Below are 25,153 nucleotides of genomic sequence, written 5' to 3'. Positions count from 1 at the left end.
CTGTTCATATCGCATTACTTATTTGTGCTTGGAAAATCAAGTCTTATGAAACTTACACTGTAGCTGGTTCTTAGTCTAAAATCAACTCAAACTGGCCTTTAAGAATAACATCTCAAGTATTGCCATGTCAGTTAACTCTTATGTTACAATTCTATTTAACAATCAGTTCATACTCTTAATTTAACACAATTCAGATTATTGGAAACTGCCATTTAGTTTATCAATCATTCATAATCTAAAAACTAAAGTTCAAGATCTCCTACTACTTAAATTCTCTGCTGATACACTTTCACTTGAATATTCTTAACATTGGCCAAATGTATATGCTCAAAAGAAGTATATGTAGATTAATCATTCTGTTGTCTTTAATTCCAGGGAACAGGTAATCTAATCTGGAAGCATGCAATTGGACATCCAATTACTTCATCTGCTTATGTAGATGAGAACACCCAAGTGATGTCTAATGGCTCCATTCTGTCTGGCAGGTAATGGTTAAGGCTTAGCATATTAAGTTGGCTTGTACTGATTAATTTTCCTAACCGTTCTTACTCATCCTTTTCAGGTTAATCTGCGTCTGTGACAGTTCTAGTGGTATGCATGTGCTTACAGTTGACTCGAATTCTATTGGAGGTTCAAAGCAAAATATGAAAGACATAGTACAGGAATTTGCTCGATTGGACTTGGAAGACGAGACCTAACGAAGCACACACTTCCTCCCTCAGTTATACATAACTGGATTGAGGCGAAAGCCCTACCGCTTGGAGGGTCTTTCACAACTTTACATATTAAAAATAGAAACAACAAAAAAAAATTAATTTCTTCGTACCCCCACATACTGATACAGAAAGATACAGAAATATAATATGAATATTCATAACATCCCCCCACATGTTTTCCCTCGAACAATTAAAATGTAAACACAGTGGGAGACAAAGAGGGACCACAAAATGCGTATTAAAATGAAAACACAGTGGGAGACAAAGAGGGGCAATGGGGGACCACAGACAAGAAGAGGGAAACTTATAGTATAAAGGAGGTGGGAGGTTTAGGTGACGGTTGCTCCGTATAACCACCACTTTCTTGCCTTTGGTGCTCTCTATTCGTCGTTTAGTGGCTTAATCGTCTTCTTCAGGTGATATGATCAAAGATTAGGGTTGGGGATTGTTGGGGATTAGGGTTCTTTGTCTGTCGATTTGGGAGAGAAAATGACGTACGCGTTTCTTTGTTGCCGTTTTGTTTTGTTTTTATTTTTGTTTTTGTTTTTGTTTTTGTTTTTTAAGTTATTTTCCACGTCAACGGACAAGTTGGCAATTAAATTACACCACAGCCACGTCAACAGCTTATATGGCAATAATTCATTACCCCCCCCCCCGCCACATCAGCAAAATCCCCAAATTCGAACTCTAATTTTTGTCCAGGTAAGCATTTTCCGGTACATTTGAAAATTCCGATTGCCGGAGTCCTTCAATAGCCAAAAAAAATTTAATTCTGGGATGCTATTTGCTACACCCTTAACTACAGTCCCTGAAATGCTACCCCCCCTAATATACGGGGCAGTAAATGCAATTAAGCCTAAAATCAAGTGTGTATACATATAGTTATTATATTATATATGCGTGTATAAATATACATTACAATGGCCTGAGGGAAGACGGCGGCAGGCGGTGGTGGGAGCTCAAGAGGGACGGGGAGGGAAGGGAGCGATGAAGGAAGATGAGGGAGAAAGATGAGAGTGCGAGGAAGTGGGAGAAGATGGAGGGAGGGGTGGGGGTGCATGTTACCAGAGATTGGAGGAGGAAGGGGGAGATGGGTTGGGGCTAAGGAAAGAAGAAGGGAGGGAGAGGGTGCCTGGCTGACGTCAATTTGGGGGTGGGGGCCTGGGGGTAACTTTTTTTTTAATTATATTTTACATTTTAAATTTAATTTTAAAATGAATTTAATTTATTTTGTGATATTTACTTATTATATATATTCATAAAATATTCAGTTTTGTTATTATTTTGATATATTTATTTTAAAAATTAGATTAAAATTTATTAATTTATATAGATAAAATCCTGATCGTGAATTTAATTTGGTAACATCTACGATTTATAATAAGGGATATAAATATAATTGGCTAATTAAAAAAATAAATTAAATTAAAAATTGGTGTGTGTTATACACAAAACGCGTGAGGGGTTTTTTGCCACATCTATTTTAGGAATAATTACACTTTTCTTTCTTGAGGTTTGGCGTAATAACATGCGATTCTCATGTGATTTGAAAAATTATATTTAGTACCCCTGATATTTATTTTCGTCTAACAAATAAACCCCTCATTAGAAACTTAATCAAATTTGTTGATATTAATAAAAAAAATCTATATTTACCTCCGTTGACTTATTACTAATTTAATTCTGGTCAAATAAATAATTTATAACCAAATTATCCTCATACGTCTTCACGCGTTAATGCATGTGTGGAGATATATCTTCACCGTTATAAGAATAGTTTAGTGGGAAAAAATTATTTGACCTGCAATAAGCCAAATAATTAGTCAATCGAGGGTAAATATCAATTTTCATTAAATTTTTATTTTAATATCAATAATTTGATAAATTTTAACTAACGGTGAAACTTATTTGTTAAATAAAAGTAAATTTCAATTATGTTAGATCTAATTTCCCAAATCACAACAAGTTTGCATGTAATTGTATCAAACATTAGAAGAGAGAGCATAATTATTCCTTTGTTTTATCACGAAGAGTTTCTTTTGCTTTTTTTCTTATCACATAAGGGTTTTTGAACATTAGAAATAACAGAGGAGTAAAACGCTTTTAATCCCTTATTTAATAATGATCTAAATAAACCATACTACAAAGTAATCGCTACCTAAGACTATTGAGTGGGGAAATAGAATCTGCAGATTTGACATATGGAGGATGGGGAATATTTCATTCCGTGACAAAAAAAAAAGGGGAAAAATGCAAGTAACCCCCTTGTGATATCGCAAATGAGTAAATTACCCCCTTGTGAAAAAATAAATAGCGATTTACCTCCCTATATTTTTTAAAATACAACAATTTACCCCCCTATGATTTTTAAAATGAAGCAATCTACCTCCCTATATAAGGAGGTAAATTGCTTCATTTTAAAAAGTATAGGGAGGTAAATTGCTATATTTTTTTCATAGGGGGGTAATGTGCTCATTTTTAATATCACAGGAGGATAAATTGCTATTCACCCAAGGACACCATCTACACAAACGCGTCTATGTCGAGATTCGGGCTCCATGTATTCTTCCAAGAATAATGTGTAATACGGTGAAAGCATGTCCATATACTTGTTGAGGGTGAGTCAATATGAATTTTTTTAAAAATTTGATATAATTACAAATATTACTCATCTAATTTTACTATGTGTTTAATAGATACCTCAATTCACTAGTCTCCGTTACATTTTAATTCATTTTTTTATTATCAACTTATCATAAAATGCTATAGTGAACTATTATTTATAATTTTATTTATTTTTTATAATTTTTTAACTTGTTTTTGGATTGAGTGGATATCTTTTCCTATAATTTTGTCTTTCTAAACAAACTTTCAATTTTTTGTATAAAAAAGTACAACAAGAACGGAATAGACAATTTCAGGCCTCGATCTAATTATTACATAATTTTATCAAATATTATGGGAGTATTAATATTTTTCAAAATAATGAGGAGAGATTCGTAATTATATCAAACTCTTTAAATATTTTAAAATCGTTTGACAAAATATTTTTTGAAGAGCTTATAAAATTCTAAGAAAAGAGGTTTGAATTTTATAAGCTCTTTAATTTAATATTCAATAGACAAAAACACACTCATAATTTTATTAGTATTTCACTCCTACCCTTTAAATAATTGATGTTTTTCCCCTCAAAGCAAAATATCTATTTATAGTGTATACAATTTTAAATTCTTATAATTTAATGGTCTTAATTGATCATCAAGTCGGATTGTAAAAAACACACGCATCTTGTATTAATTACACAGTAGATATGCATATTATATGTATAAAATACTTCTTAATATATATATATATATATATATATATATTTGTAATTTTATAAAATTACATGAATAAATCCATAAATTAGGTTGATGAAATGAGAAAAAAAAAAAGAAAAAATATTTGTCCCAAATAGGAGAATGATGGGACAATGAGGGGAATTGATAAGTATATAAACTGTTGTGGGGGTGAGTGTTATACACTCATATATTTTGTCCTATAAATTCCTTATATTAAATTCAAGTCCAAATTTGAGTTTAAAGTGTTATGGAGATTAGAGTGAATATGGAGTTATCCCAAAATATATCTTTTTGCAGCAAAAATATTTGCAATAATTTAACTATTGAATTTGAAAAGTCAAAATATTTATTTAAACAACAATTGATTAATTTTTTTTTTTTAAACTCATTTTCGGTTTCTTGAGGTGTTCGTCAGTATAGTATTGACATAATGAATTATAATAATTTTATTCTGAGAGAAATAACACTATATCTAAAACACCTAATGAATTATAATAGTTTTATTCTGAGAGAAATAACACTAAATCTAAAACACCTGATATGCTGTGTTTATTTTCTTCAAGATAAGAAATTCAATTGCGATTTGATTAAGTTTGACATTATTCAATTAAAATATCGTCACTATTCAACCCCAATCATCAAATCCTGATGAGCATTTTACCAGTCTCATTGCTGAATTCCAACAGCAATTAAGAGATAGACTTGATGATATGGAGAAACTAAAAACGATGTATCGGGACATGCCTACTACCAATAATGGGCCAAATGGAGGACCGACGAGTTAGATGACAAGAATTCTATTCTCCAATGGGAGATAGAAGCATTGAAGGTGGAATATGAAGAGGACCCCAAGAATTCTATTCTCCAATGGGAGATAGAAGCAGTAGAATATGAAGAGGACCCCATGGAATATCTGGGTAACGATGGTGAACTAATTGGTAGTAGTATATTAGACTGAGAGGTATAACTGATAATGAGTTGTCGGTATACAACTTATGTCTTGGTATTTACTGCTTTACTTATTTAATTATTTATAATAATTGTTTCATTGAATGTGATATATATGTCAATATACACGCTCAATAAATGTGATTATTTTTCAAATCTGTTTTATCCAGCATTGTGATTTTTCCAACACATATATCATGAAATTTTTATACAGTCAACACATATACGAAGATGTAATATGAGATTATATATCAATTTTTATAAATAGAAGATTGAGTCTGTAAAATATAATAAAACTCACATACATGTAATTAAATAAATTTCTCTTCCATTATATATCAAAACTTGAGTTTCTTCTACCTATTCTCATGTATTATAACATTAAGAAAGGAAAACTAATTATGTTACATTTGTTTGGATGGGATTTAAATTGGAGAAAACGATATAAAAAAAAGAATTTCAAATAATTTCGTATTAGAAAAAAATTAAAATTAAAATTTCATGAACTCAGAATTATCTAAATAAATTTATTATTAAAAACGTTTAAAATTTATAATTTCAAATTCATGGCACATGCATCGTGAACGTATGTACAAGTTTGTAGAAATTCATTTCTACCACCAAACTGTACTAGGGAATTTAAAGCATTCTTAGGAAAGGAGTAGCCGACACACAAAGTAAGATTGAGAAAGTTGCATGTGAGTGGGGACAAACTCATCTGAAATTTATTCCATTCTTTTATTATTATTCTTTTTTAATATGAAAATTTAGCTCTTATATATTATCTGGACATTACAAAAAAATATTTATATTCATCCCAATATTTCGCAAATTGGCACTATTTGTTTTTTTATATATATAAATTTGATGTAAGAACATCATAAAATGTCGATTATACTATTTTAATAATGTGAATCTCGCAACATTAGCCCAAAAAAAAAAAAATTTATAGTGGATTAATTTATTGAAGGTTAAATCATCTTTGATCTAATTATTCTTATATATTTTTATAAATTAATGCATGTGAGAAGGTATATTTTCATCATTATTATGATAGTTTCGTGAGAAAAGATTTTGTTTAACTTACAATAAGTCTCTAAGTCAATCAGAGGTAAATATGTATTTTCATTCAACTTTTTGCCGATATCAACAAATTTTGTAAATTTTAATAACAGATGGATTTATTTGTTTGATGAAAACAAATGTTAAAGATGTCAGGTGTAATTGACTAAAATATCTTGTCTGGGGTCTTCTCAGGAACTCAGTTAAGCAATTGAGTGAAAGATTGGAAATTTAATACCTATATTTGTCCATTTCAGTAGTTCTTGTAATAATTAATTAAGGTTTCGAAAGTCTTAATGTTATGTCATTTCAAGAATATTACGTACTACCAACTTTCTTTGACTTGGTTCACCAAAGTTGGTTGTATTTTTCGTCTCATAAATCAGGAGGATTTATATTTTTAGTTCTTCTTTTTACGTAAATTTTTAAATGATCTTAAAATTACAAAAAATTATTTATTTAGATCTTTAAATTTGTCTGTTATTAATTTTAGTCTTTTAAATTACTCGTTTTAGTTTTAGTCTAGTAACTTTCAAATTTGCTTAATTTTAGTCATTTGACTCAATTTCAGATAATTTTACCCCTGCATAGCTTTTTAAAACCAATTTTAGTCCATATATATCCATTCATTTTGCATCTCGTGTCTATGTTCACCTAAAATGGTATAAGAGTTTAGATTTATTGAAAAAATATTTGTTTATATTTGTTCACCTAAAATGTTATCATAAAAAAAACAAGAGTCATAAATTAGTCTAAAGAACCAAATCTACGCAAAATTGATAGATAAATAACTAAATCTAATATTGTCAAAAATAAAAGATCAAAATTGATACCAAATTATAGGACAAAAACTTTCTTTTTATCATTTGTTTTATAAATTTAATCCTACCCCCAATGGTTTATGTCCCTGCATAACGGCAACATTATTTTGCAGTCTGCTTCTTCTGTAAAAGTTGGGCTTTGGAACTAAATATGTCGAAAAAATCTGTAGACCCTTTCATGTGAAATGGAAAATGCAATTTTACCACCAACCAAAATTATAATTCTTTATCGTAAATTGTATTTTTCTTTTTAGTATCTCAATTGTACCTCGTTTTGTCATAAATATTAAGTAAAAAATGCATTTTTCGTCCTATAATTTTAGAGATGACACTTTTGAATTTACTCTAATTTCAATTTTGGAATTGCGGACAATATTTTCTTAAAAAAATCTAGCACGCGTGGTCCAATTTTTGTGGAAAAATGCCAATTTAAGATGAAATAGGCAGTTTTTTGGCGAAAATTGATCAAATATATTATTTTTATTAAACTTTTGTCATTAATTGTAAAATTAAATTCGGAGTCGACTAAAAGTTCCCACCAACTATAATTACAAGATTAAAAGTACATTTCCCCCTAAATATTAATTGCTAACAACTGCATCAATAAGCAATTAAATTTTTAACAACAATGTATAGTTGAATTAATAATTATATAAAAAATAGATTAAATATGGTCGTATCTCATAATTTAGAAATCACGACTTTATCAGCTGATCAATAAACATTACACTTGTAATTATTTCAAGTGAAGTGACGACTTTAATAAAATATGCAGCAACGCGTAAAACGATATGATATGTTAATGTTCTTATAAGAGGAATCTCTACCTACTTAATTACTGTTATTTATTTAATTATATGTGATTATGTATGTAAGAGGATGGGGGCGTAGGCGTAGCTACGGAGACTTTTCGGATCAAACTTTTAAATTGAAATGATTATATAATTTTGGTAATTAAATTATTTGACTGCTCTTCTGAATTGGTTCTGACTTCTAAGTCCTCTGATTACACGTTTATGCGTCTACAACTCTGACACGTCTTTATATACATATAGTTTTTAAATATTCATTACATTAATATTCAATAAATTAAAAATTAATGGATTCAATTAATACATTAGTATAAGAAATTTTTCAGGTTTGGTATATTTACACATAGATTTCATGTGATTTGAAAAATTATATTTGAGGTTTGCTCCGTTTAACAAATAAATCCTTCAATTAGTCAAAATTCACTGAATTTGTTGATATGAACAAAAAAATAAAAAAAAAATATATCAACCATTGATTGACTTATTATTGATTTATTATAGATTAAATAAAAAAAAATTATAACCAAATTACCCTCATATGTCTCCACACGTTAATGCATGTGATGAGGTATATCTTCATGGTTATAAGGTAATTTAGTTCGGGAAAAATTATTTGACTTGCAATAAGTCAGTAATCAGTCAATCGAGGGTAAATATCAATTTTGATTCAATTTTCTTTTTGTTAATATCAGCAAATTTTGTGAATTAATTAAACTTTAAATTGTGTTAATATAAAAGTTTAATTATAAATGTACACGGTTAATTTGAATTAACTAAAATCTAAATTATTAATACGCTAGTCATATTTAGACCTTAGATTCAAATCAAATTCAACAGTTTTAATTAAGGATATAAATGTAATTTATACAAAATTTTAAAAATAGAAAATAAAAAAAAATGGCATGTGAAACACACAAAATTAAAGAAGGGGTTTTTATGCTTCATTTTGAGAAATACGAGAGGATAAATTGTTGTTTCTTTTTTATAGGAGGTACATTGTTCATTATCGGTATCATAGGGAGATAAATTACATTTAACTCAAGAAAAATATCCATATGTTTGATAGAATTCGAACTCATGAGTTCAAACTTATCACGGGATCACTAGACTAATACATCAATAGTACGTCTATACATATATATATATATGTATTTTCTTTTATTTGTTAGAAAATTCTATGTTAAACATACTCGAACCAAAAATCCGCATCAAATTCTTGGTGCAAAATTAAAAAAATAATTAATCATACAATAAGTGTATTACATTAATTTTATCATGGTTTTTAAATTCTACATAGTTATTTGTAATGTTGGGAATAATTTCACTAATTAATAATAATAATTTATAACCAATTTTAAGTATTATACAAATAAGAGATACTTACATTTACACCTCTTAGTCTATGGTTTATTTACACAAATCACTTATACATTTTGGATAATTACTCATACGTCAATAAAAAACGTCAACATCATTTACATAGACCGTTTATATTCTTTGAAAAATTGCACATACATCTTTTAAAAACATCAATATCATTACACAAATTACCTTAATATTTTGGCTGTCATGAGTGGTTTTTATAATTATATAAAAGATAGGGGTAATTTGTATAAAGAGGATATAGATAAAAAAAAATGTAATATAATTATTCATAAAAAAAATAAAAATTTGTCTTTTATTAATTTTGGGATATTAAAATTAATAAAATAATCAAATTGAAATGGATAAATATAAACTAGTATTGGCCCCTACAAAAACTTTAAATTCATTGCAGAATGAGTAACGAATGGCTGAGATTAGGACTCCGCTTCCCTCCTTTGAACAGTTACCGTCCGCCATAAATGAAGATGTGGACTGGAGAATCTGTCTGCACTGCCTTCTTTGTGCTTTCCTCCTTATACCACCGACACTTCTTCCAGGATTTAAAAAAACAATTCAAAAACTTGTCTCCAACTTTGCTATTCTTTTGGTAAAATTATATTTTTGATCCTGTAATTTTATGTCGTTAGTATTTTTGGTCTTATAATTCACTTTATTAACACATTTAGTTCTTTTTTTTCTTTTGATGAATTTAGTCCTCAACATATCATATTTGGTCCTTTTTTTGACAAATTTAGTCTTATATTGACAATTTTGGTCCACCTTTACATGTAATAGATCTCAATTTTTGTTCTGAAACTATGAGTCGTTAGAACCAAAATTGTTAATACGGAACAAAATTTGCCAAGAAAGGACGAAATGTGCAAATTGAGTAAGTTACAGAACCAAAACTAATGACCTAAAGTTATAAAACCACAAATATAATTTTACTTAACATAATTATACTACATTAGTAAATATAATAATTCGAGCAATAAATTAATATTAGGTGAGATAAGTATTTATTTATGATTCATAAATAAATACTTATACGTCTGGTGGGGCTCAAATCAAGAATTTTAAATTTATTTATAAAATTTCAATTTTAAGCAGTGGACTAATAACGTCAACTCCTCATTTAAAATCAAATTTAGTAAATGGACAAAATATTTTGAAATATTGAACTATTCAAAGTTTTTGACATATTTCATATTGAAATTTCAAACTGTGTCCTATAAGCACATGTTTGGTTCACCAGAGTTGAGACACATGTTTTGCTTGCCTTTTCTTATGTCCAATTACTATCTGTACAGAGAGGAATTATTCAGCATTGAGTGGGATTAAATTATTACACAAAAAAATATTCTCTACATTATAAATAATTAAAATTTAAAAATTATAATAAAATTAATACTTTTTATTACATATAACAAAATTAGTTACGATGGATGAAAATATTTATTATGATTTTTTTAGTTGTGATTAATATTTTGACTTCATTTATGACAACAATAATTAATAATTAATGCACAATCATAGTTACTTACTAGTGTTTGCGATAGTTTTTTACTTTAAAATCATGTTAATTATTTATAATAAAATAAATCAAATCTTTTTTCAGTGAACGCAACTGGATGATGAATTCAATTGGCTATGGAGATATATGAATTGGATTGGATTGTTTAGATACAATTCATTACATTATTTATTAACACAAAATACAATAATTTTTTTTTAAAATTTGACATAATTATATCTTATCTTTATTTCAGAAATTACAAATACCTCTTTAAATTTAGCGTTCGTCTAATAACGAGCCCATTTTGTTAGATTTTCATCTAATTATTGTGGTGAAATGACTAAAATATCTTTTATTAAAATATCAAAAAATGATCTTTGAATTATAAATTATAATTTCATATATTTTGTAAAACTTTTTAAAATAGTTTCATGGCCAATATTCCTGATGGATTATTTATTTTACACACGCTTAGTCTTTTTATATTTTTTTAAATATTAAAAAGAATCACCAGAAGTAAAGTACAAATGTCCATCTTACCGTTTAGGGGTTATTTATTTTAAGAGGGTACTAATAAATTTTCAAAAAATGAGTTGGTATTTGTGATCATGCTAAACTTGAGAAGACGTAATTGTAATTTATCTTATTTATTATATATATATAATAATATATATCAAAATCATTGATAAAAAAAGAATATGAACCTATCACACCATTGACATTTTTTGTCATATGTAATTAAAGTCTCACTCCATAAAATCAATACTAAACCTTTAATATTATCTTAAAAATAAAATCAATACAAAAACTTTAATATTATTTTAAAATAAATGAAATTATGATATGCCACAAGGATCATCATCACCAATCACAACAAACATGTAACAACCACTATGATAATCATCCAAGAACTGAATATTATTAGAGTTTCTCCACACTCCAAAATTGACATGTTAACACACACACACACTACACACACTGAAGCAATCTAATAATTATGTCAACACTATAGAACAGAAGTAGATTAAATAAAATAATAAATTAATTAATTAGTCACCATGTCAATGAATATATAATAGAAAAATCAGCCAAAATCGAATAAATAAACGGTGCTGACGTTTTCAAAATATCATATATTATAATTTGGAATACTTGCAAGATTATTACAAGGAAATAAAAGTTGAATATTCAATTTTAAATGGAAAATGCAAACCAAAAATAGCTGGTTCATGTTAGAAGGACAGCTTGTACTGTGACTTTACCTCCTTTTCTATTCGAATTAATTAGACTTTCAAAATTATATACGATTAATCAAAAAATAATTAAAAGGAGATGCAGTTATTTTAGCGTAAATTACAACGTGCTTTTTTATATTTAGCATAATTGCAAATACTCACTTATTATTTAAAAAATTATCAATAACCGTCCCTTAATGTTTGATAAAATTATACAATCCTTAGACGAAAGTTAAAATCAAAGGTATTAATAGTTTTTTAAATAATAAGAATATATTTATAATTATGTAAACCTCACAAAGAATTGGTTGTGATTTACCTTTTATTTTATTTTCTTTTTCTTTTAACCCAATCTTTATAAAAGAAATCAATTTCTTTTTTTTAGTCGAGTGTGAGATGCCAGATGTAAGTTGACATCATTTATCGATTGAAGAGATGCACCGAAAAAATATTTATATTTATTTATTAGACTTAATTTAGCTTAATTAGTGATGAAAACTCCCCATGTTGATTCATTTAATGAACATCCTTACTCCCGAAGACATCTCACTTTCCAAAATCGAATATATACTTTAAAAATAGGGTAAATTACAATCAACTTTCAAAAGTATATCATAATTATAAATATTTTTTTATTATAACAAATCAAATAATTAAATAGTGTATTCAACACTAAGTTTATAAAGAAAATAATTAAATATGTAAATTATTGAACAAAAAATACTTGCTGTCAATAATTACAGTATCAAAAATATATAAGTTTGCCCATTTCAATTTAATTGTATCCAGATCGAGCTAGAAATTTTGAGCAGGAAAACACAAAGAATTGCAGAAATTAAACATTAATTAATTCAATTAATCAAGAAAAATAAACTGAATTGGGAAAATTGATGAAATGAGTAGCAAGAAGATCATATATATTCAAGAAATTAATATTATTTTTGGGTATTGTAATTATTATTAGAAATTACAGAATTGATGAATATTGCAGAAGAAGCTCACTATAGCTACAGTGATGAGGAGGGGCCCCGGCCAAAATTTACAAACACGAAAATTCCCCTCCCTGACATGAATTGATCATATACGTATGTATTTCAGCAAGTAATTGTGTATCTATAGGTTTGTACGCCCACATATAGATACAGTACTCATCGATCGATCTCTTCCTGTACACTTCCATGAATATCCGCCATGGATTGACCTTCACATCAAGAATCAAACGAATACGGGGGTTTCAACAGATCGTACGGTGCCCATAGCGCATCCAACGGGCAGGGCCTGCTTGCGTCAAGCCTCGCCCATGGCTTCCCTTTCCCGCTCCAGTGGAGCAGGCTCACTGGGCCTGGATGCAAATCACGGCAAAGCCCGCGAAAGTTGTCTCCTCCGAGCCCGTGCTGATTCCATCTGTGATCCACAGCCGCTATGTTTCCGGCAAAAACCAGCAAGAATGGCGGCAAAGACCCCAATTCGTAGATCCTCATTCGCTTCTGCAACTCCATCCACTCCTCGATCTTCGTCGTGTAATCGCCGGCCCGCCATCGCTCCAGATCGATCACCATCACTCCGGTGTTGAAGTAGCACGCTTTCCGGTTCGCGAAGGTCAGGGAGAGAGAAGGATTCGACCAGAATGTGGGGGTGAAGTAGGAGGTGAAATTGGCATTGCAGTACTCCGGCGCCGCCAGGACTTTCTCTGCGCCCAGCGGGATGGCGGCGAGCTTCGCAATGTCGTCGACAAGGACCAAATCAGAGTCGAGATAAACCACACGGCGGACGCACGTGGGCAGGAGGTCGGCCAGGTAGCTACGGGCGTAGTTGAGGGGGCAGTCGAGAGCGGAGCGGATGGAGGTGGAGATGAGCCCCGCCACGGCCGAGTCTTGGAAGCGGTAGATTTTGAAGTTGAGGTAGGGGAAGGAGGCGGAGATGGTGGCGCGTAGGAGGGACGCGTCAGCCGAGGCAGATGCAACGAAGTGAAAGAAAACATTTTGCGGGCAGGAGGTGTGCTGGAAAAATTAAAATTATTATTACATGATAATTTTAAGATTGTCATGTTGATACTAGATTTTATTTTTGGTAGCGCCTAAGTTAATTTATGAAAGAAGTTCAAATTATTAGCATTCTATGTTTAATGTGTGCCAATTTTTATTTGATTCAAGAATGTTCACAAAAATTTGGTCTGGATATTTAAGATAAAAAATTATTTTCCTAGCAAATTGAAAAAGGTTAATCATGAATTAGGAAAAAGAACATTTACTGTAATAAAAATTGCAACAATTTTCACTTGTTATCTTCTTTGCAGAAGGTGTTTTCTATTAAAAAAGTATTAGACTTCATTTTGGTCCGTAATATTTATTAGAGTATGAAATCTGACCCAACATTATATTCAAATTCAATGATTATCATTTCAATTTCTCCCGGGAAGGTTAGAGGGGGGGGGGGGGGGGGGGGGGGTGGCTAAGTCAAAGATTTTCAATAGGAATTTTCATACATGTTCTACATTATTCACTAATATCGAGTGAGAGATTGAAATTCTGCGCGTTTTTTCTATTTTTTTGAAATGGGGCCCCTGTGATTGATTCTCTTTTATATTTAGATTGCAGTAACCAATCATGGAAAAGGTTAAAACATGGGTGAAAGAACAAAAATGCATGGTGATGGGGGGTGGGGGTGGGGTACGGCTTATGAAAATATCAAAAGTTTGCATGGTGGTGACGACAGGGAGTAAGTAAAGTCTTTGCTTTTGAGGTGGTGGCAACTAGCATTAGCCATACCCTGAGGGGACAGGATTTTTAGTTTTAATTTCACCAATTTGAAATTTTGAATTTAAATTCCTTTCATTTTTTATATTTCACTCCACACACTAGAAAAAAATAATAATTATTTTTAATTATTATTAAATAAAAATCAAGTAAAACATTAGAATGATTCACTATGGACTATTTTTGCCATGATTCATTAGTCACGACAAATCTTTAGTCACACTTGTGAAAATTACGACCAACTGTAAAAGTAATTAAAAATTATTTACTACGAATTTTCTTTTTTAAATATGACAATAATCATGAATATAGATAATGAAATAGTTTATACATTTCAAAAATTATATTATACACATAGCACATGTATAATAAAATCTAAATGTAATATTAACTTACAATAAAAGATTCGGACAGTAATTTCAGGAGGTTGTTGCATGATGTTAGCAATTCCTAAATATGTTGTCATGATAGGAACCAGACGAGAGCAAGAAAGAAGAAAGCTACTTTTTTTTTTTCTTTCCAAAGGTAAAATAACCAAGAAATTAATAAATTGTTTTATTCTTTGTTATTATGTGAAATTATTATAATTTATTTAATTATTCATTGTTACATTAATATATCGATAAATTAAATGTATTACTCAATTTAATAACGTATTAGTGTAATCATTACCCATAAAATGTAAAAGTTGCGAGCAAAATATGATTTTATTATTATAGAGTCAATCTTTTTGGAGGTATTTGGAATTTAGGCAAACCTCAAGGGCTAAAAGTGCCATTAGTTGTCATAATATCATTCATTCGTAGCACTACAAACTAGAAGAAATATAATTTTTCAATACAATTAATTACTATGGTTAAAAATAAAAAATTATGACGGATACCAACTAATCATGATTACACAATGGTTATTAATCATTGTTCTTGTAAAAAGACCAAAATATTTGCTATAGCTAAAAGCTGTGGCAAATATTCTAACCATAAGTCTACCCTTATTGATGTTGATTGACCGTGATTAAAATTTAAATTTTTCCATCAATTTTATCTGATGATCGTGGTACAAAATATTGATACGAAATTTAAGTCGTAGTGATTTATAATATAGAGAATAATTATTTTTTTTATATAGGGATAAGATGTAATAATAACATCAACAATAATAATCATATCGTAATTCATTTTACAAATTTAAGCTACTGCTAAGCTTCATCATTAATCTTAGAACAAAAGAGTGGCAAGAAACAACCTTAAATTTGGACTTATAATCAATAGATTCCGTGTGTCTCAATTCAAACAATGCTTAGATCTGAAAATTTTACAAAAAAAAATTAATTCAATTGGTATACCCTAGAAGAATTATAATATCGCAATTGAGTCGGGTCTACCAGACCCATAAATTTTGCACGGAAAATATTTAATCATGGTTAATTGTTGTGGCTAACAGTCATGTAATGGTTGATATATAGCCGTGTTTTTTACGAGTGTAGCTAATAAATTTGTCATGACTAAAAATTATGGTAAAAATATTTTATATGACTCATAGCCATAGTAAAAAAAATACTTTCAACGAGAGATAATCTAAAATTTTTTGTTGATTTTATTTAATCTTGATTAATAATAATTATTTATCATGATATCAATTCATAATAAATAATATTATAGTCAATAATAATTTTTTTTCTAATACCCAGAGATCTCATCCCTCAGATTTACTCATAAAAAATTTAAATTGACTTAAATATTGAAAGGTTTTTGTCGAAAACTATCGTAACAATCCGAACGATCTTTCTTTTGTGACAGGTTCTAAAATTATTCTGAATTAGGATAAACACCGACACGATTTCTCAAAATACTAACATCACCCAAATAAATATTTATACGTAGTCACATCGACAAAAGAATAATTCATTTAAATTGATCGATATTCTCAATTTAACTCCAAACTAGATATCAATTAACCATAGACTTAGATTTCATCCAAGAATTTTCATCCATTCATTCCCTACAACATATACAATATTTAATTATGATTAATTGTTTATAATTAAAAATAACTAATTATTATAAATAATTATTGACCACGACAACATAATGTTTATTGGTCATAGTTTTAACGGGGTTTACTAAAATAATTTTTTATGGCTAAAAAGTCATGGTGAATGTTATTGCCGTGGCTAAAATGTTTGTCACAGTGAATAAGATAAATTTTTGCATCGATTTTATTTGACTATATTTAATAATAAGGGATAATTACACTCCCCTCTCCTGAAATTTGTTGTAGTTACACGTAGACTCTCTATAGCACTCTTGAAGTTTGCTTCCGTCTAACAAATAAATCCTTCCATTAGTCAAAACTTACTACATTTGCTGATATTCACAAAACAACTGAACGAAAATCGACATTTACTCTCGGTTGACTGATTACTAACTTATTGCAGGTCAAATAATCCATTAACGTGTGAAGCCGTATGACAGTAATTTGATCATAAAAAGTAAACTATCCGTATAACGGTGAAGATATACCTCCTCAAAAATGCTAGATGTAATTTCTCAAATCACAGAGAGTGTACGTATAATTATACTAAATCTCAAGAGAAAAAAGTGTAATTATTCCTAATAATAATCATTTACCATCATTTTTAATCCATCACGATTAGAATATAAACAATTAATACCATTTTTTTTTTTTCCTAGTGATTCCTGTTCTAGAACGTCAACCAAAGAAGGCCAAAATAATGTTCAAAATTCGAAACTGTTAATAATTATTTGACAAACTAGGTAGCCAACCCACACGACGTACGAGGGCAGATGTACGGAGTAGGAGCAGATAGAAGTATCCCAGAAAATTCTCCAAGAATATAAATCAAACCCCACATCCTATTTTTTTCCAACTAATGAAGTCTGAAAAGCACACACGGTCCAATTTGGCCCCACGAATTTAGTATTTAATTTTCAGACACTAAAGTTGTAAGAGTTTGAAAGTGGATGGTTTGTTGAGGAGGATACTTCTTCTGTCCGTATGTTGACATGTTACGGTGGATGACAATAATGCTCTATCTAACCTCATTTCTTGGTGACAAAAATGGGTAACTTTTCTTCCCACTAATTCTTGATTTCAAAGAATGCTCATTTTTACGTTGTTTGCAGATTGAGGATGCAATATAGAGAGAGCCTTGCAAGTTTTCCAAAATTGACACCACAACTTAAGTGCGTTCATCTTTCAATTTTCTATCATTTTTCAAGAATTGGTACTGAGGAAGTGTTAGCGATCAGGTTCTTGGTCTGGTGGTTGAGGTTGTGGGATTATGACAAATGATTACCTAGAAAATAAAATTATCATTCTTGTTCTAGAAAACAATTTTTTTTTTTAAAAAAAAAAAGAATGTTAGTGAAGTAACATTTTTTTTTAAATCTAAAAGATTTAATTGATGTGGTGGGAAACTGGAGGGAGAGTCGGGACAATCAATTTAATTATTGGTTTGATTGCACTTTTTCATCCCGAGTAGTCATGTAATTTGTTAGGGTTGTAAATTGGTTCTTCACTTTTTTTAATTCGTAATTTTAATTAGGTCAAAATTCGCTTGAATTTTTTAAAGATGGCAGGAAAGTGACATCATAATTCCGACCAATTTTGTCCTAAAAATCGCGAATTAAAAAAGGTGAACGACCATTCTACAATCATAACAAATTATAAAATTAAAGTGACAAATGACTATAATTACAGAAGTAAAAATGAAATTCTCATGTCCTTCGAACATATTATTATTTAGGGATAATTATATATACACCCACTGACTTATGGTCTACTTACACAAACCACCTTTATTTTTAACATAATTATAAAAACTACTTCTGACAGCCAAAAAATAGGAATAATTTGTATAATGATACCGACGCTTTCAGGAGGGGTGCGTGTAATTTTAAAAAAAGTTAGGAATGATTTTTATAAGTGATATTAACATTTTGATGAATATATATGTAATTATCTTAAAAAAATAAAAGTGATTTATGTAAATAAATTATAAATCAAAATTTGTAAATATAATTATACCTATTATTTATCAATGATACAAATTGCGGGCTCATCTATACATCAAATTAATAATGAATCATAGGAGAAACATTATAAGCTGCCTACGAGGGCAAAGATACAGACAAAAATCATTACTGCAAGAAAATATATATATATATATATATATATATATGTTGTCGGGTAAAGAATTTGTCAAAAGCATATATAGAGTGATGCATGATGATGATCGTGCTAGGATCTTTCTCCTTTCCCTTGTATGATATATACATATATATATGTATAGAAAAGCTGAAACACGGACAATTAATTAGTAGGTGTACTGTGTGCAAAAACCCTTTTCCCACTTTACCAATATTATTACATTTGACTCCAGAGATTTCTGTTCTTGGTTACGAGAAAACAACAGGCAATGAGTGTTTACACAAAATATGTATTTTCTCTTTCCAACTGAGCTAGGGTTTTTTCGTCCTCAACAACGTACATAGCTTGTTTAGGTTGTGATACCCTTTATTATTTGACTGGTGTTTTATTTTGTGATGTATTATTTGCTTTGATTCTGTAAGAGTCTCACGATCTAGTTCTAAAAAAATGCGAACGACGCTAGCCAATGTTAGATTGTTATGTCTAAACTCCTTCACCAGTGAACCATAATGGTTACTTTTAATTAAACCTTCAAATTAAACTCATCGTCTTAGCCCACCACAAGGCTAAATTACTTTCTTTTTGTCTCATAAAGAAGACACGTTTTCTTTTTAGTCCCACATTTTATGGAATTTCTATTTTGGTCCCATTTTAATTAAAAAAATTTCAAGTTAGTCCTCCGCAACTTTTACCATCAATTTTTAACGGCAGAAATGATTAGACGTTACTGTTGGAGGTGCTTCCATGATGAAATTTCAAAGTAATAGCATATTCATGTTTATGTAACAAAAATAAAGAATATTTAAATATAAATTGTATTGTTCAAAGTTGAACAAACAAAAAAGCCAAAAAGATAATTATAATCTTTAAATATGTAAAAAAAACATAATTAGACTAACATTTGACCACTTCTGCCGTTAAAAGAGGACTAACTTGATTTTTTTTTTTAACAAAATGGGACTAAAACAGAAATCCTGTAAAGCGTGGAATTAGTAAGGAAATGTGCCTTCTTTATGGGATCAGAAAGGTGATTGTCGAGATTAAAAGGAAATATATAATCATCATAAATTATTATTGACCACAACCAACAACGTTTAATAATTTCTGCCAAGATGGCTAAAATATTTATCATAGCTTAAAGCCATGGTGAATGTTTTTACCGCGACGGATACCTTTTTCATGGTGAATAAGGTAAAGTTTTGCATAGATTTTATTCACTCATAATTAATAATAATTATTTATCATAATTTTTAATTCATATTAATTACAATATAGGCAATATTATTCTAGTGAAATCTTCACTTTTTAATCCCTTTGTGATTATCTTACATCTAATTATGAATTACATTCATTAAACAATTTGTAATTCCTTTCGTTAATGACTTTTAACAATGAAGTTACCTTTAAAATTTAACTACAATTTCTATTTGCATAATTTATTATAAAATTATAATAAAAGTTTTGGATGGCATGTGACACCTGAATTGAATTATTTATTTCAAATTATATTCCATTTTTAATTCTATTTTATATATAAACGTTACATGTACAAAAACTACAATAAAAAATATTATCAGTTCAAACACCACTTAAATTGATATCAAAAGACTCTTCATTGACAGCCTCTAAAGCACATAATTCACAATGAATTCTCGTTCAGATCAGATTCAACCACACACTAACTGATTATGTGGTTAAAATGCAATACACTTATTATATAATTAATTCATAATTCTAAATAAAATAAAAAATAATAATTGCATGACAAATACAGCAACACTCGTACTAGGTACGATTGATCATACATGACAAGAAACAATCCCTACGATTATCTTTTTAACAACACACAATAACACTAACAAAATCTCGTCAGGCTATGGTGATCAAAATTTTGGTTCTCGATCAAGTTATTGTCTTATAAAATAAAAAAAAAAAAAAAAAAAAACTTATAAAACCAAAAAAAAAAAAAAAAAAAAGAAGAAGAATACTTTTTCACTAGACTATAAATAACCACAACTTAAAAATCAGAATAAATCAAATTATTAACCACAATAAAACAAAATAAATACGAAAATTTAACTTTTTACAACCGTTATCAATATTTCCCATGAATTATAGTTATGGTAAAAAAACAAAATTTGTCATGGTTTTAACTATAACTCATTTTTAACCTAACATGCAAAAATAACTAATGGATGTCTCAGAATCATATATGATTTATATTCACAATGATTTTTTTTTAACTATAATAATTAATTATATACGGCAAAAAGTTATATATTTTTTCAAGTAGAATAGTATCAAGTAAGTAGCTCCAACATTGTCAAACAACCTTAAAATCTACTAGGTCCTAAAGGGTGTGTACATGGTTCAAACTAGGGATGGGCAAGAAGAAAGAAGCAATGCGATAAACATAAACATACGAAGTCCAGAGAACCAAAAGTGAAGACTTAAAGTCAACCAAGAACTGAAACTAGCACATGGGCATAAACCTTAATTGTCCCCATTCCACACCCACCTTCCATGCACTACCCAAATTTAATTAGATTTTCAGAACATTGTACATGAACTACTACTCAATCTTATTTATATTACAAACTGAGGATTTAGACGTAGATCTATTTCTCCTCAACCTGTCAGAAGAAGAACACTATGGGGGCCATCATCGTCATACCAGAATGAACTCATTAAACCATGCATGCGGGTATGGGGTACGTAATTCAAATTAGCACTCCAGCACACTCGATATATATACGAAATTAAACCAAAAAAAAAGCAATATTTATGCGTTTAATTAAAATGATGCCAACATAGAAAGAAAATAGTATTAACATATTTTTTTTTATTATAATAACGTCATTTATTATGTCTGATATTATTTTTGATCTTGTCCATGTTAGTGGTACCAAAGAAGGATCCATTACAATTGGTAGAGATTATAGTACTCTCATATCCAAAATCACCTCTTATAAACTTCGCCCTCTCATTTTATTCCAAACTAATAATTTGTGGCACATCCTTGTACGTGTGCAATTTTAACAAATATTGTTTAAAATAAAATATTTATAAAATAAATATTATTTAATAAAACATATACAAAATAATGAGTTATTATTGACTTTGCAAAAAAAATGGTGATAAAAAGAAGATGATTTTTTTTTTTAAAAAAAAAATGACTATCAAAGGATAACGGGGGTAGGAAGTTAGATGAAAATTTTGAAAAAATAAATTAAATAAAAAAAATATCAAAAAAAAGAAAGACATCAAAGAGGTGCTCTCCCTTCATATATAATATAACTACTTCTTTAAACTAGATCCGATGTTCTAAAATCATCTCATGTTGATAAGATCTAATTAGAGTAAGCCTAACATACTCTTTGTCTAGTTCCGATACCAAAAAAAATATATAGATCCTTCAATCATTATAAATTGCTACAGTTTAAATTTTAGCCACAATTAATCAATATTTATTGTAATTTTTACCTATCATCAAAATATTTATCATAATTTTTATCTGTAACAAATATTTGAATCTTGTTTATAAAAACAATGACTAAAAGCAATGATTCAATTAATATTCAGTACCATTGTTTATTTTCTAACCAGTAATTGAAATCATATTTCTTAGTTCACAAACTCCAAACTGTAGGGATCGCAGGATTTTCTCATGTAAAAATTTAAAACAATATTGTCGAATCGTCTTCTTTTTTTTTTGGTTTCCTGTTAAAGTTGGTTGTATTAACTCAAATGTTTATCAACTTTTTTTGTTGAATTTTTTTTTTTTTTTTGTTTACAGTAATGTGTTTGAACGATTTAAACTAAATTCATTTAAATCAAAAGTTAAAAGCTTCTCAATATCAATTTTACAATTTATAGGTAAAATTATATGTATTAAGCTTTGTCGTGGCCCCATCATTCCATCTTTCATTCTTTAAATACTCTTAATTTAACTTACGACCATAAAAATAGAAATTATATATCACAAACGGTTGGAAATAACTAATAGGGATAATTACACCCTTCTCTCTTAAAGTTTGGTGTAATTACACAGAGACCACCTGTAATTTGAGAAATTACATCTAGCACTCTTGAAGTTTGCTTACGTTTAACAATTAAGTCTCTCTGCTACTCAAAATTTACTGAATTTGCTGTATTAACAAATAAATTCAGTAAATTTTGGCTAATGGGATGACTTATTTGTTAGATGAAAGCAAATTTCAATGGTACTAGATGTAATTCCCCAAAAACCACAAAAAGTTTAAGTGTAATTACACCATACTTCACAGGAGGAAAATGTAATTATCCTTAACTAATAAATAAAAATGGGCCTTAACAATGATGTGGCAAGGTTCCCACCAACACATTAGGCAATCAGCTTATGCCGTAGAAATTCCCGGCAGAGAACACATCTCCGAAGAACCGGACCTACATTAAGAAATTAGACACAAACAAGTGCCTAAAATATCTAAACTCTAACCTAATGCCAGCAAGCCATTAATATGAGGGCTAAGATAGTAGAAACCAAGGACTGAAGAAAAAACATAAAACCAGGCAAACATCATTCTTACATGTGACAAATCAAAGGCTATCACAATTTAGTTACGAAATAGTGGAGATCAATCCAAGACGTCCAAAAATCAATCCAAAAGCTACCCCTTCATATCTATATTATATATTAAGAGCGCCTCTTTATTTTATTTTATTTTATTTTATTTGATATTTTTTTTCTATGCACCGACTTCCACATATCGTCCACTATTTACAAATGGTAAAAATTATATTTCAGAATGTGTTATTTATTTTTAGTTAACATTTTTTCCTCTTTCTTTTATTTTAAATATTCTCTTACAAAATTATTTATTTATTTTTTGTTACAATTATTTTCATATTATTATTTTTCCTACAATACAGTTGTTTATTAAATGATATTTAATTATTAGAATCTTTTTTGTACAGATGCATCAAATGTGCCATGTCCAATTAGTAAAAAGAATTATGAAATAAGATATGATTTGACACCTACAATTAGTTTTATATTCTAAAAAATTATTCATCATATTTCATCTATTGTTCTTTGGAAACCATATCAAACATATAATTACCCAGTTTTGACAATTTTCAAATCCCTCCAAAAGGAAAAATGACATTGTTCATCGTGTAACTTAGAGTATTTTTATTTTTTGTCCCATAATTTTTAAAGAATAGCACTATTGGTCTCCATGACACATTTTCAATATATCTTTTAACGAAAAAATGCCATGTGCATGGTACGTGGTTGTTAAAGCCTTTTATACTTTTAGTCTCATATATTATAGAATTCTCACTTTTGATGGCATGATTTTTAAAAAGTAGAGATAGAGATACAAAGACACAAAGCTAACAACAAGCACAACGGGAGATAGAGATAGAAAGACAATAAGACACACACACATAAATATATATATATATATATATATATATAGAGAGAGAGAGAGAGAGAGGGAGGTAGATGAACAGTATCTTGTTGGACGAAACTAAGGTATCTTAGTCCATTTGTTATATCGATTCCTCATCATTCCTAAAATACTTAAAGCTCACATATAGAATTTGGCGTACAGATACCAAGTAAACTGCAAAGCATTGGACAGCTGTTCTTAGATGTTCTGTTCCCTCAGCACTAGATACCCATGCAAACTCTGTTTCTTGTATACAAAGCAAGAGGTGTCTCAGTGAAGTACAGAGACACAGAGATGAAAGAAAGGAAATCACGAGTCAGATGATAAGGTAGAGATCATATCACACAAACTGTCTAAACCCAAAATGAAAAGGGAGAAATACAATTAGGCAACTGCCACACAGCTAGAGCACTAAAATCTACAAGGAACCAGTGTATTCCGAAGCATTGGTCATTCAAGCTACAATGGGTTATTTACCTTAACCCCAAATTAGTGTTAGAAGCACACTCAAACCAATTATCAGCAGGAGGAACTTCAGGGTAGAATCCGCCTGCTGTTGCTGATTTCCACGCTGAGGAAATCCATGAGCAGGTCCACCATGAAATGCGTTCGAATACCCATAGTGAAAACCAGGACCTGGTCCATACATGTTAGCATCGGGAAATCCATGCACTTGAATGTTAAAGAATGATGGAAACAAGCCGCCAAGTGCTGTGGACAATGTAAAGTTCCCAAATCTAGCGGTAGCCACAGGTGCAAAACCCCCAAAGGGGCCAAAGCCCCCCACAAATCCATACCCTTGCTGTGCAAAAGCATTAGCATTTGGATCAGGCGGAGGAGCTGTTTCAGGCCTTTGTCCAGTAGGGCGATGAGGAATCTCCATCCCAGGAATTGATTTAGAGCGAGGGTCTGTCGAATTCTTTCCACGGCCATATAGAGGGACTAACTTCTCCTCCTGAATAAGAGCCTTACA

General features: G+C 29.6%; 3 protein-coding genes across 3 annotated transcripts in view; 1 reads left to right on the top strand and 2 right to left on the bottom strand.

Annotated features, from left to right (window-relative positions):
* Nucleotides 1-698, top strand: part of LOC105166301 — a 3,959-nt gene extending 3,261 nt beyond the window's left edge. The window contains exons 2-3 of the mRNA XM_011085610.1: nucleotides 376-485; nucleotides 563-698. Coding sequence (XP_011083912.1) covers nucleotides 376-485; nucleotides 563-698 — 246 coding nt within the window. The remainder of the gene's footprint in view (nucleotides 1-375; nucleotides 486-562) is intronic.
* LOC105166300 (probable galacturonosyltransferase-like 1) lies at nucleotides 12,733-13,822 on the bottom strand (the record flags this gene model as incomplete). The annotated part of the gene is made up of 1 exon (XM_020695258.1): nucleotides 12,733-13,822. A coding segment is annotated over one exon (798 nt), but the record flags the coding sequence as incomplete, so codon positions are not given.
* On the bottom strand, nucleotides 23,117-25,063 carry LOC110012293. Its single transcript, XM_020695257.1, has 3 exons — nucleotides 24,694-25,063; nucleotides 24,347-24,426; nucleotides 23,117-23,170 (listed from the first exon to the last, which is right to left on the bottom strand). Exons 1-3 carry the CDS (start codon nucleotides 25,061-25,063, stop codon nucleotides 23,117-23,119), a joined length of 504 nt encoding a protein of 167 aa, XP_020550916.1.

This window comes from Sesamum indicum, linkage group LG7 (assembly GCF_000512975.1).
Source record: "Sesamum indicum cultivar Zhongzhi No. 13 linkage group LG7, S_indicum_v1.0, whole genome shotgun sequence".
In the NCBI taxonomy this organism is placed as follows: Eukaryota; Viridiplantae; Streptophyta; class Magnoliopsida; order Lamiales; family Pedaliaceae; genus Sesamum; species Sesamum indicum.
This window is presented reverse-complemented; position numbering and strand designations above follow the sequence as displayed.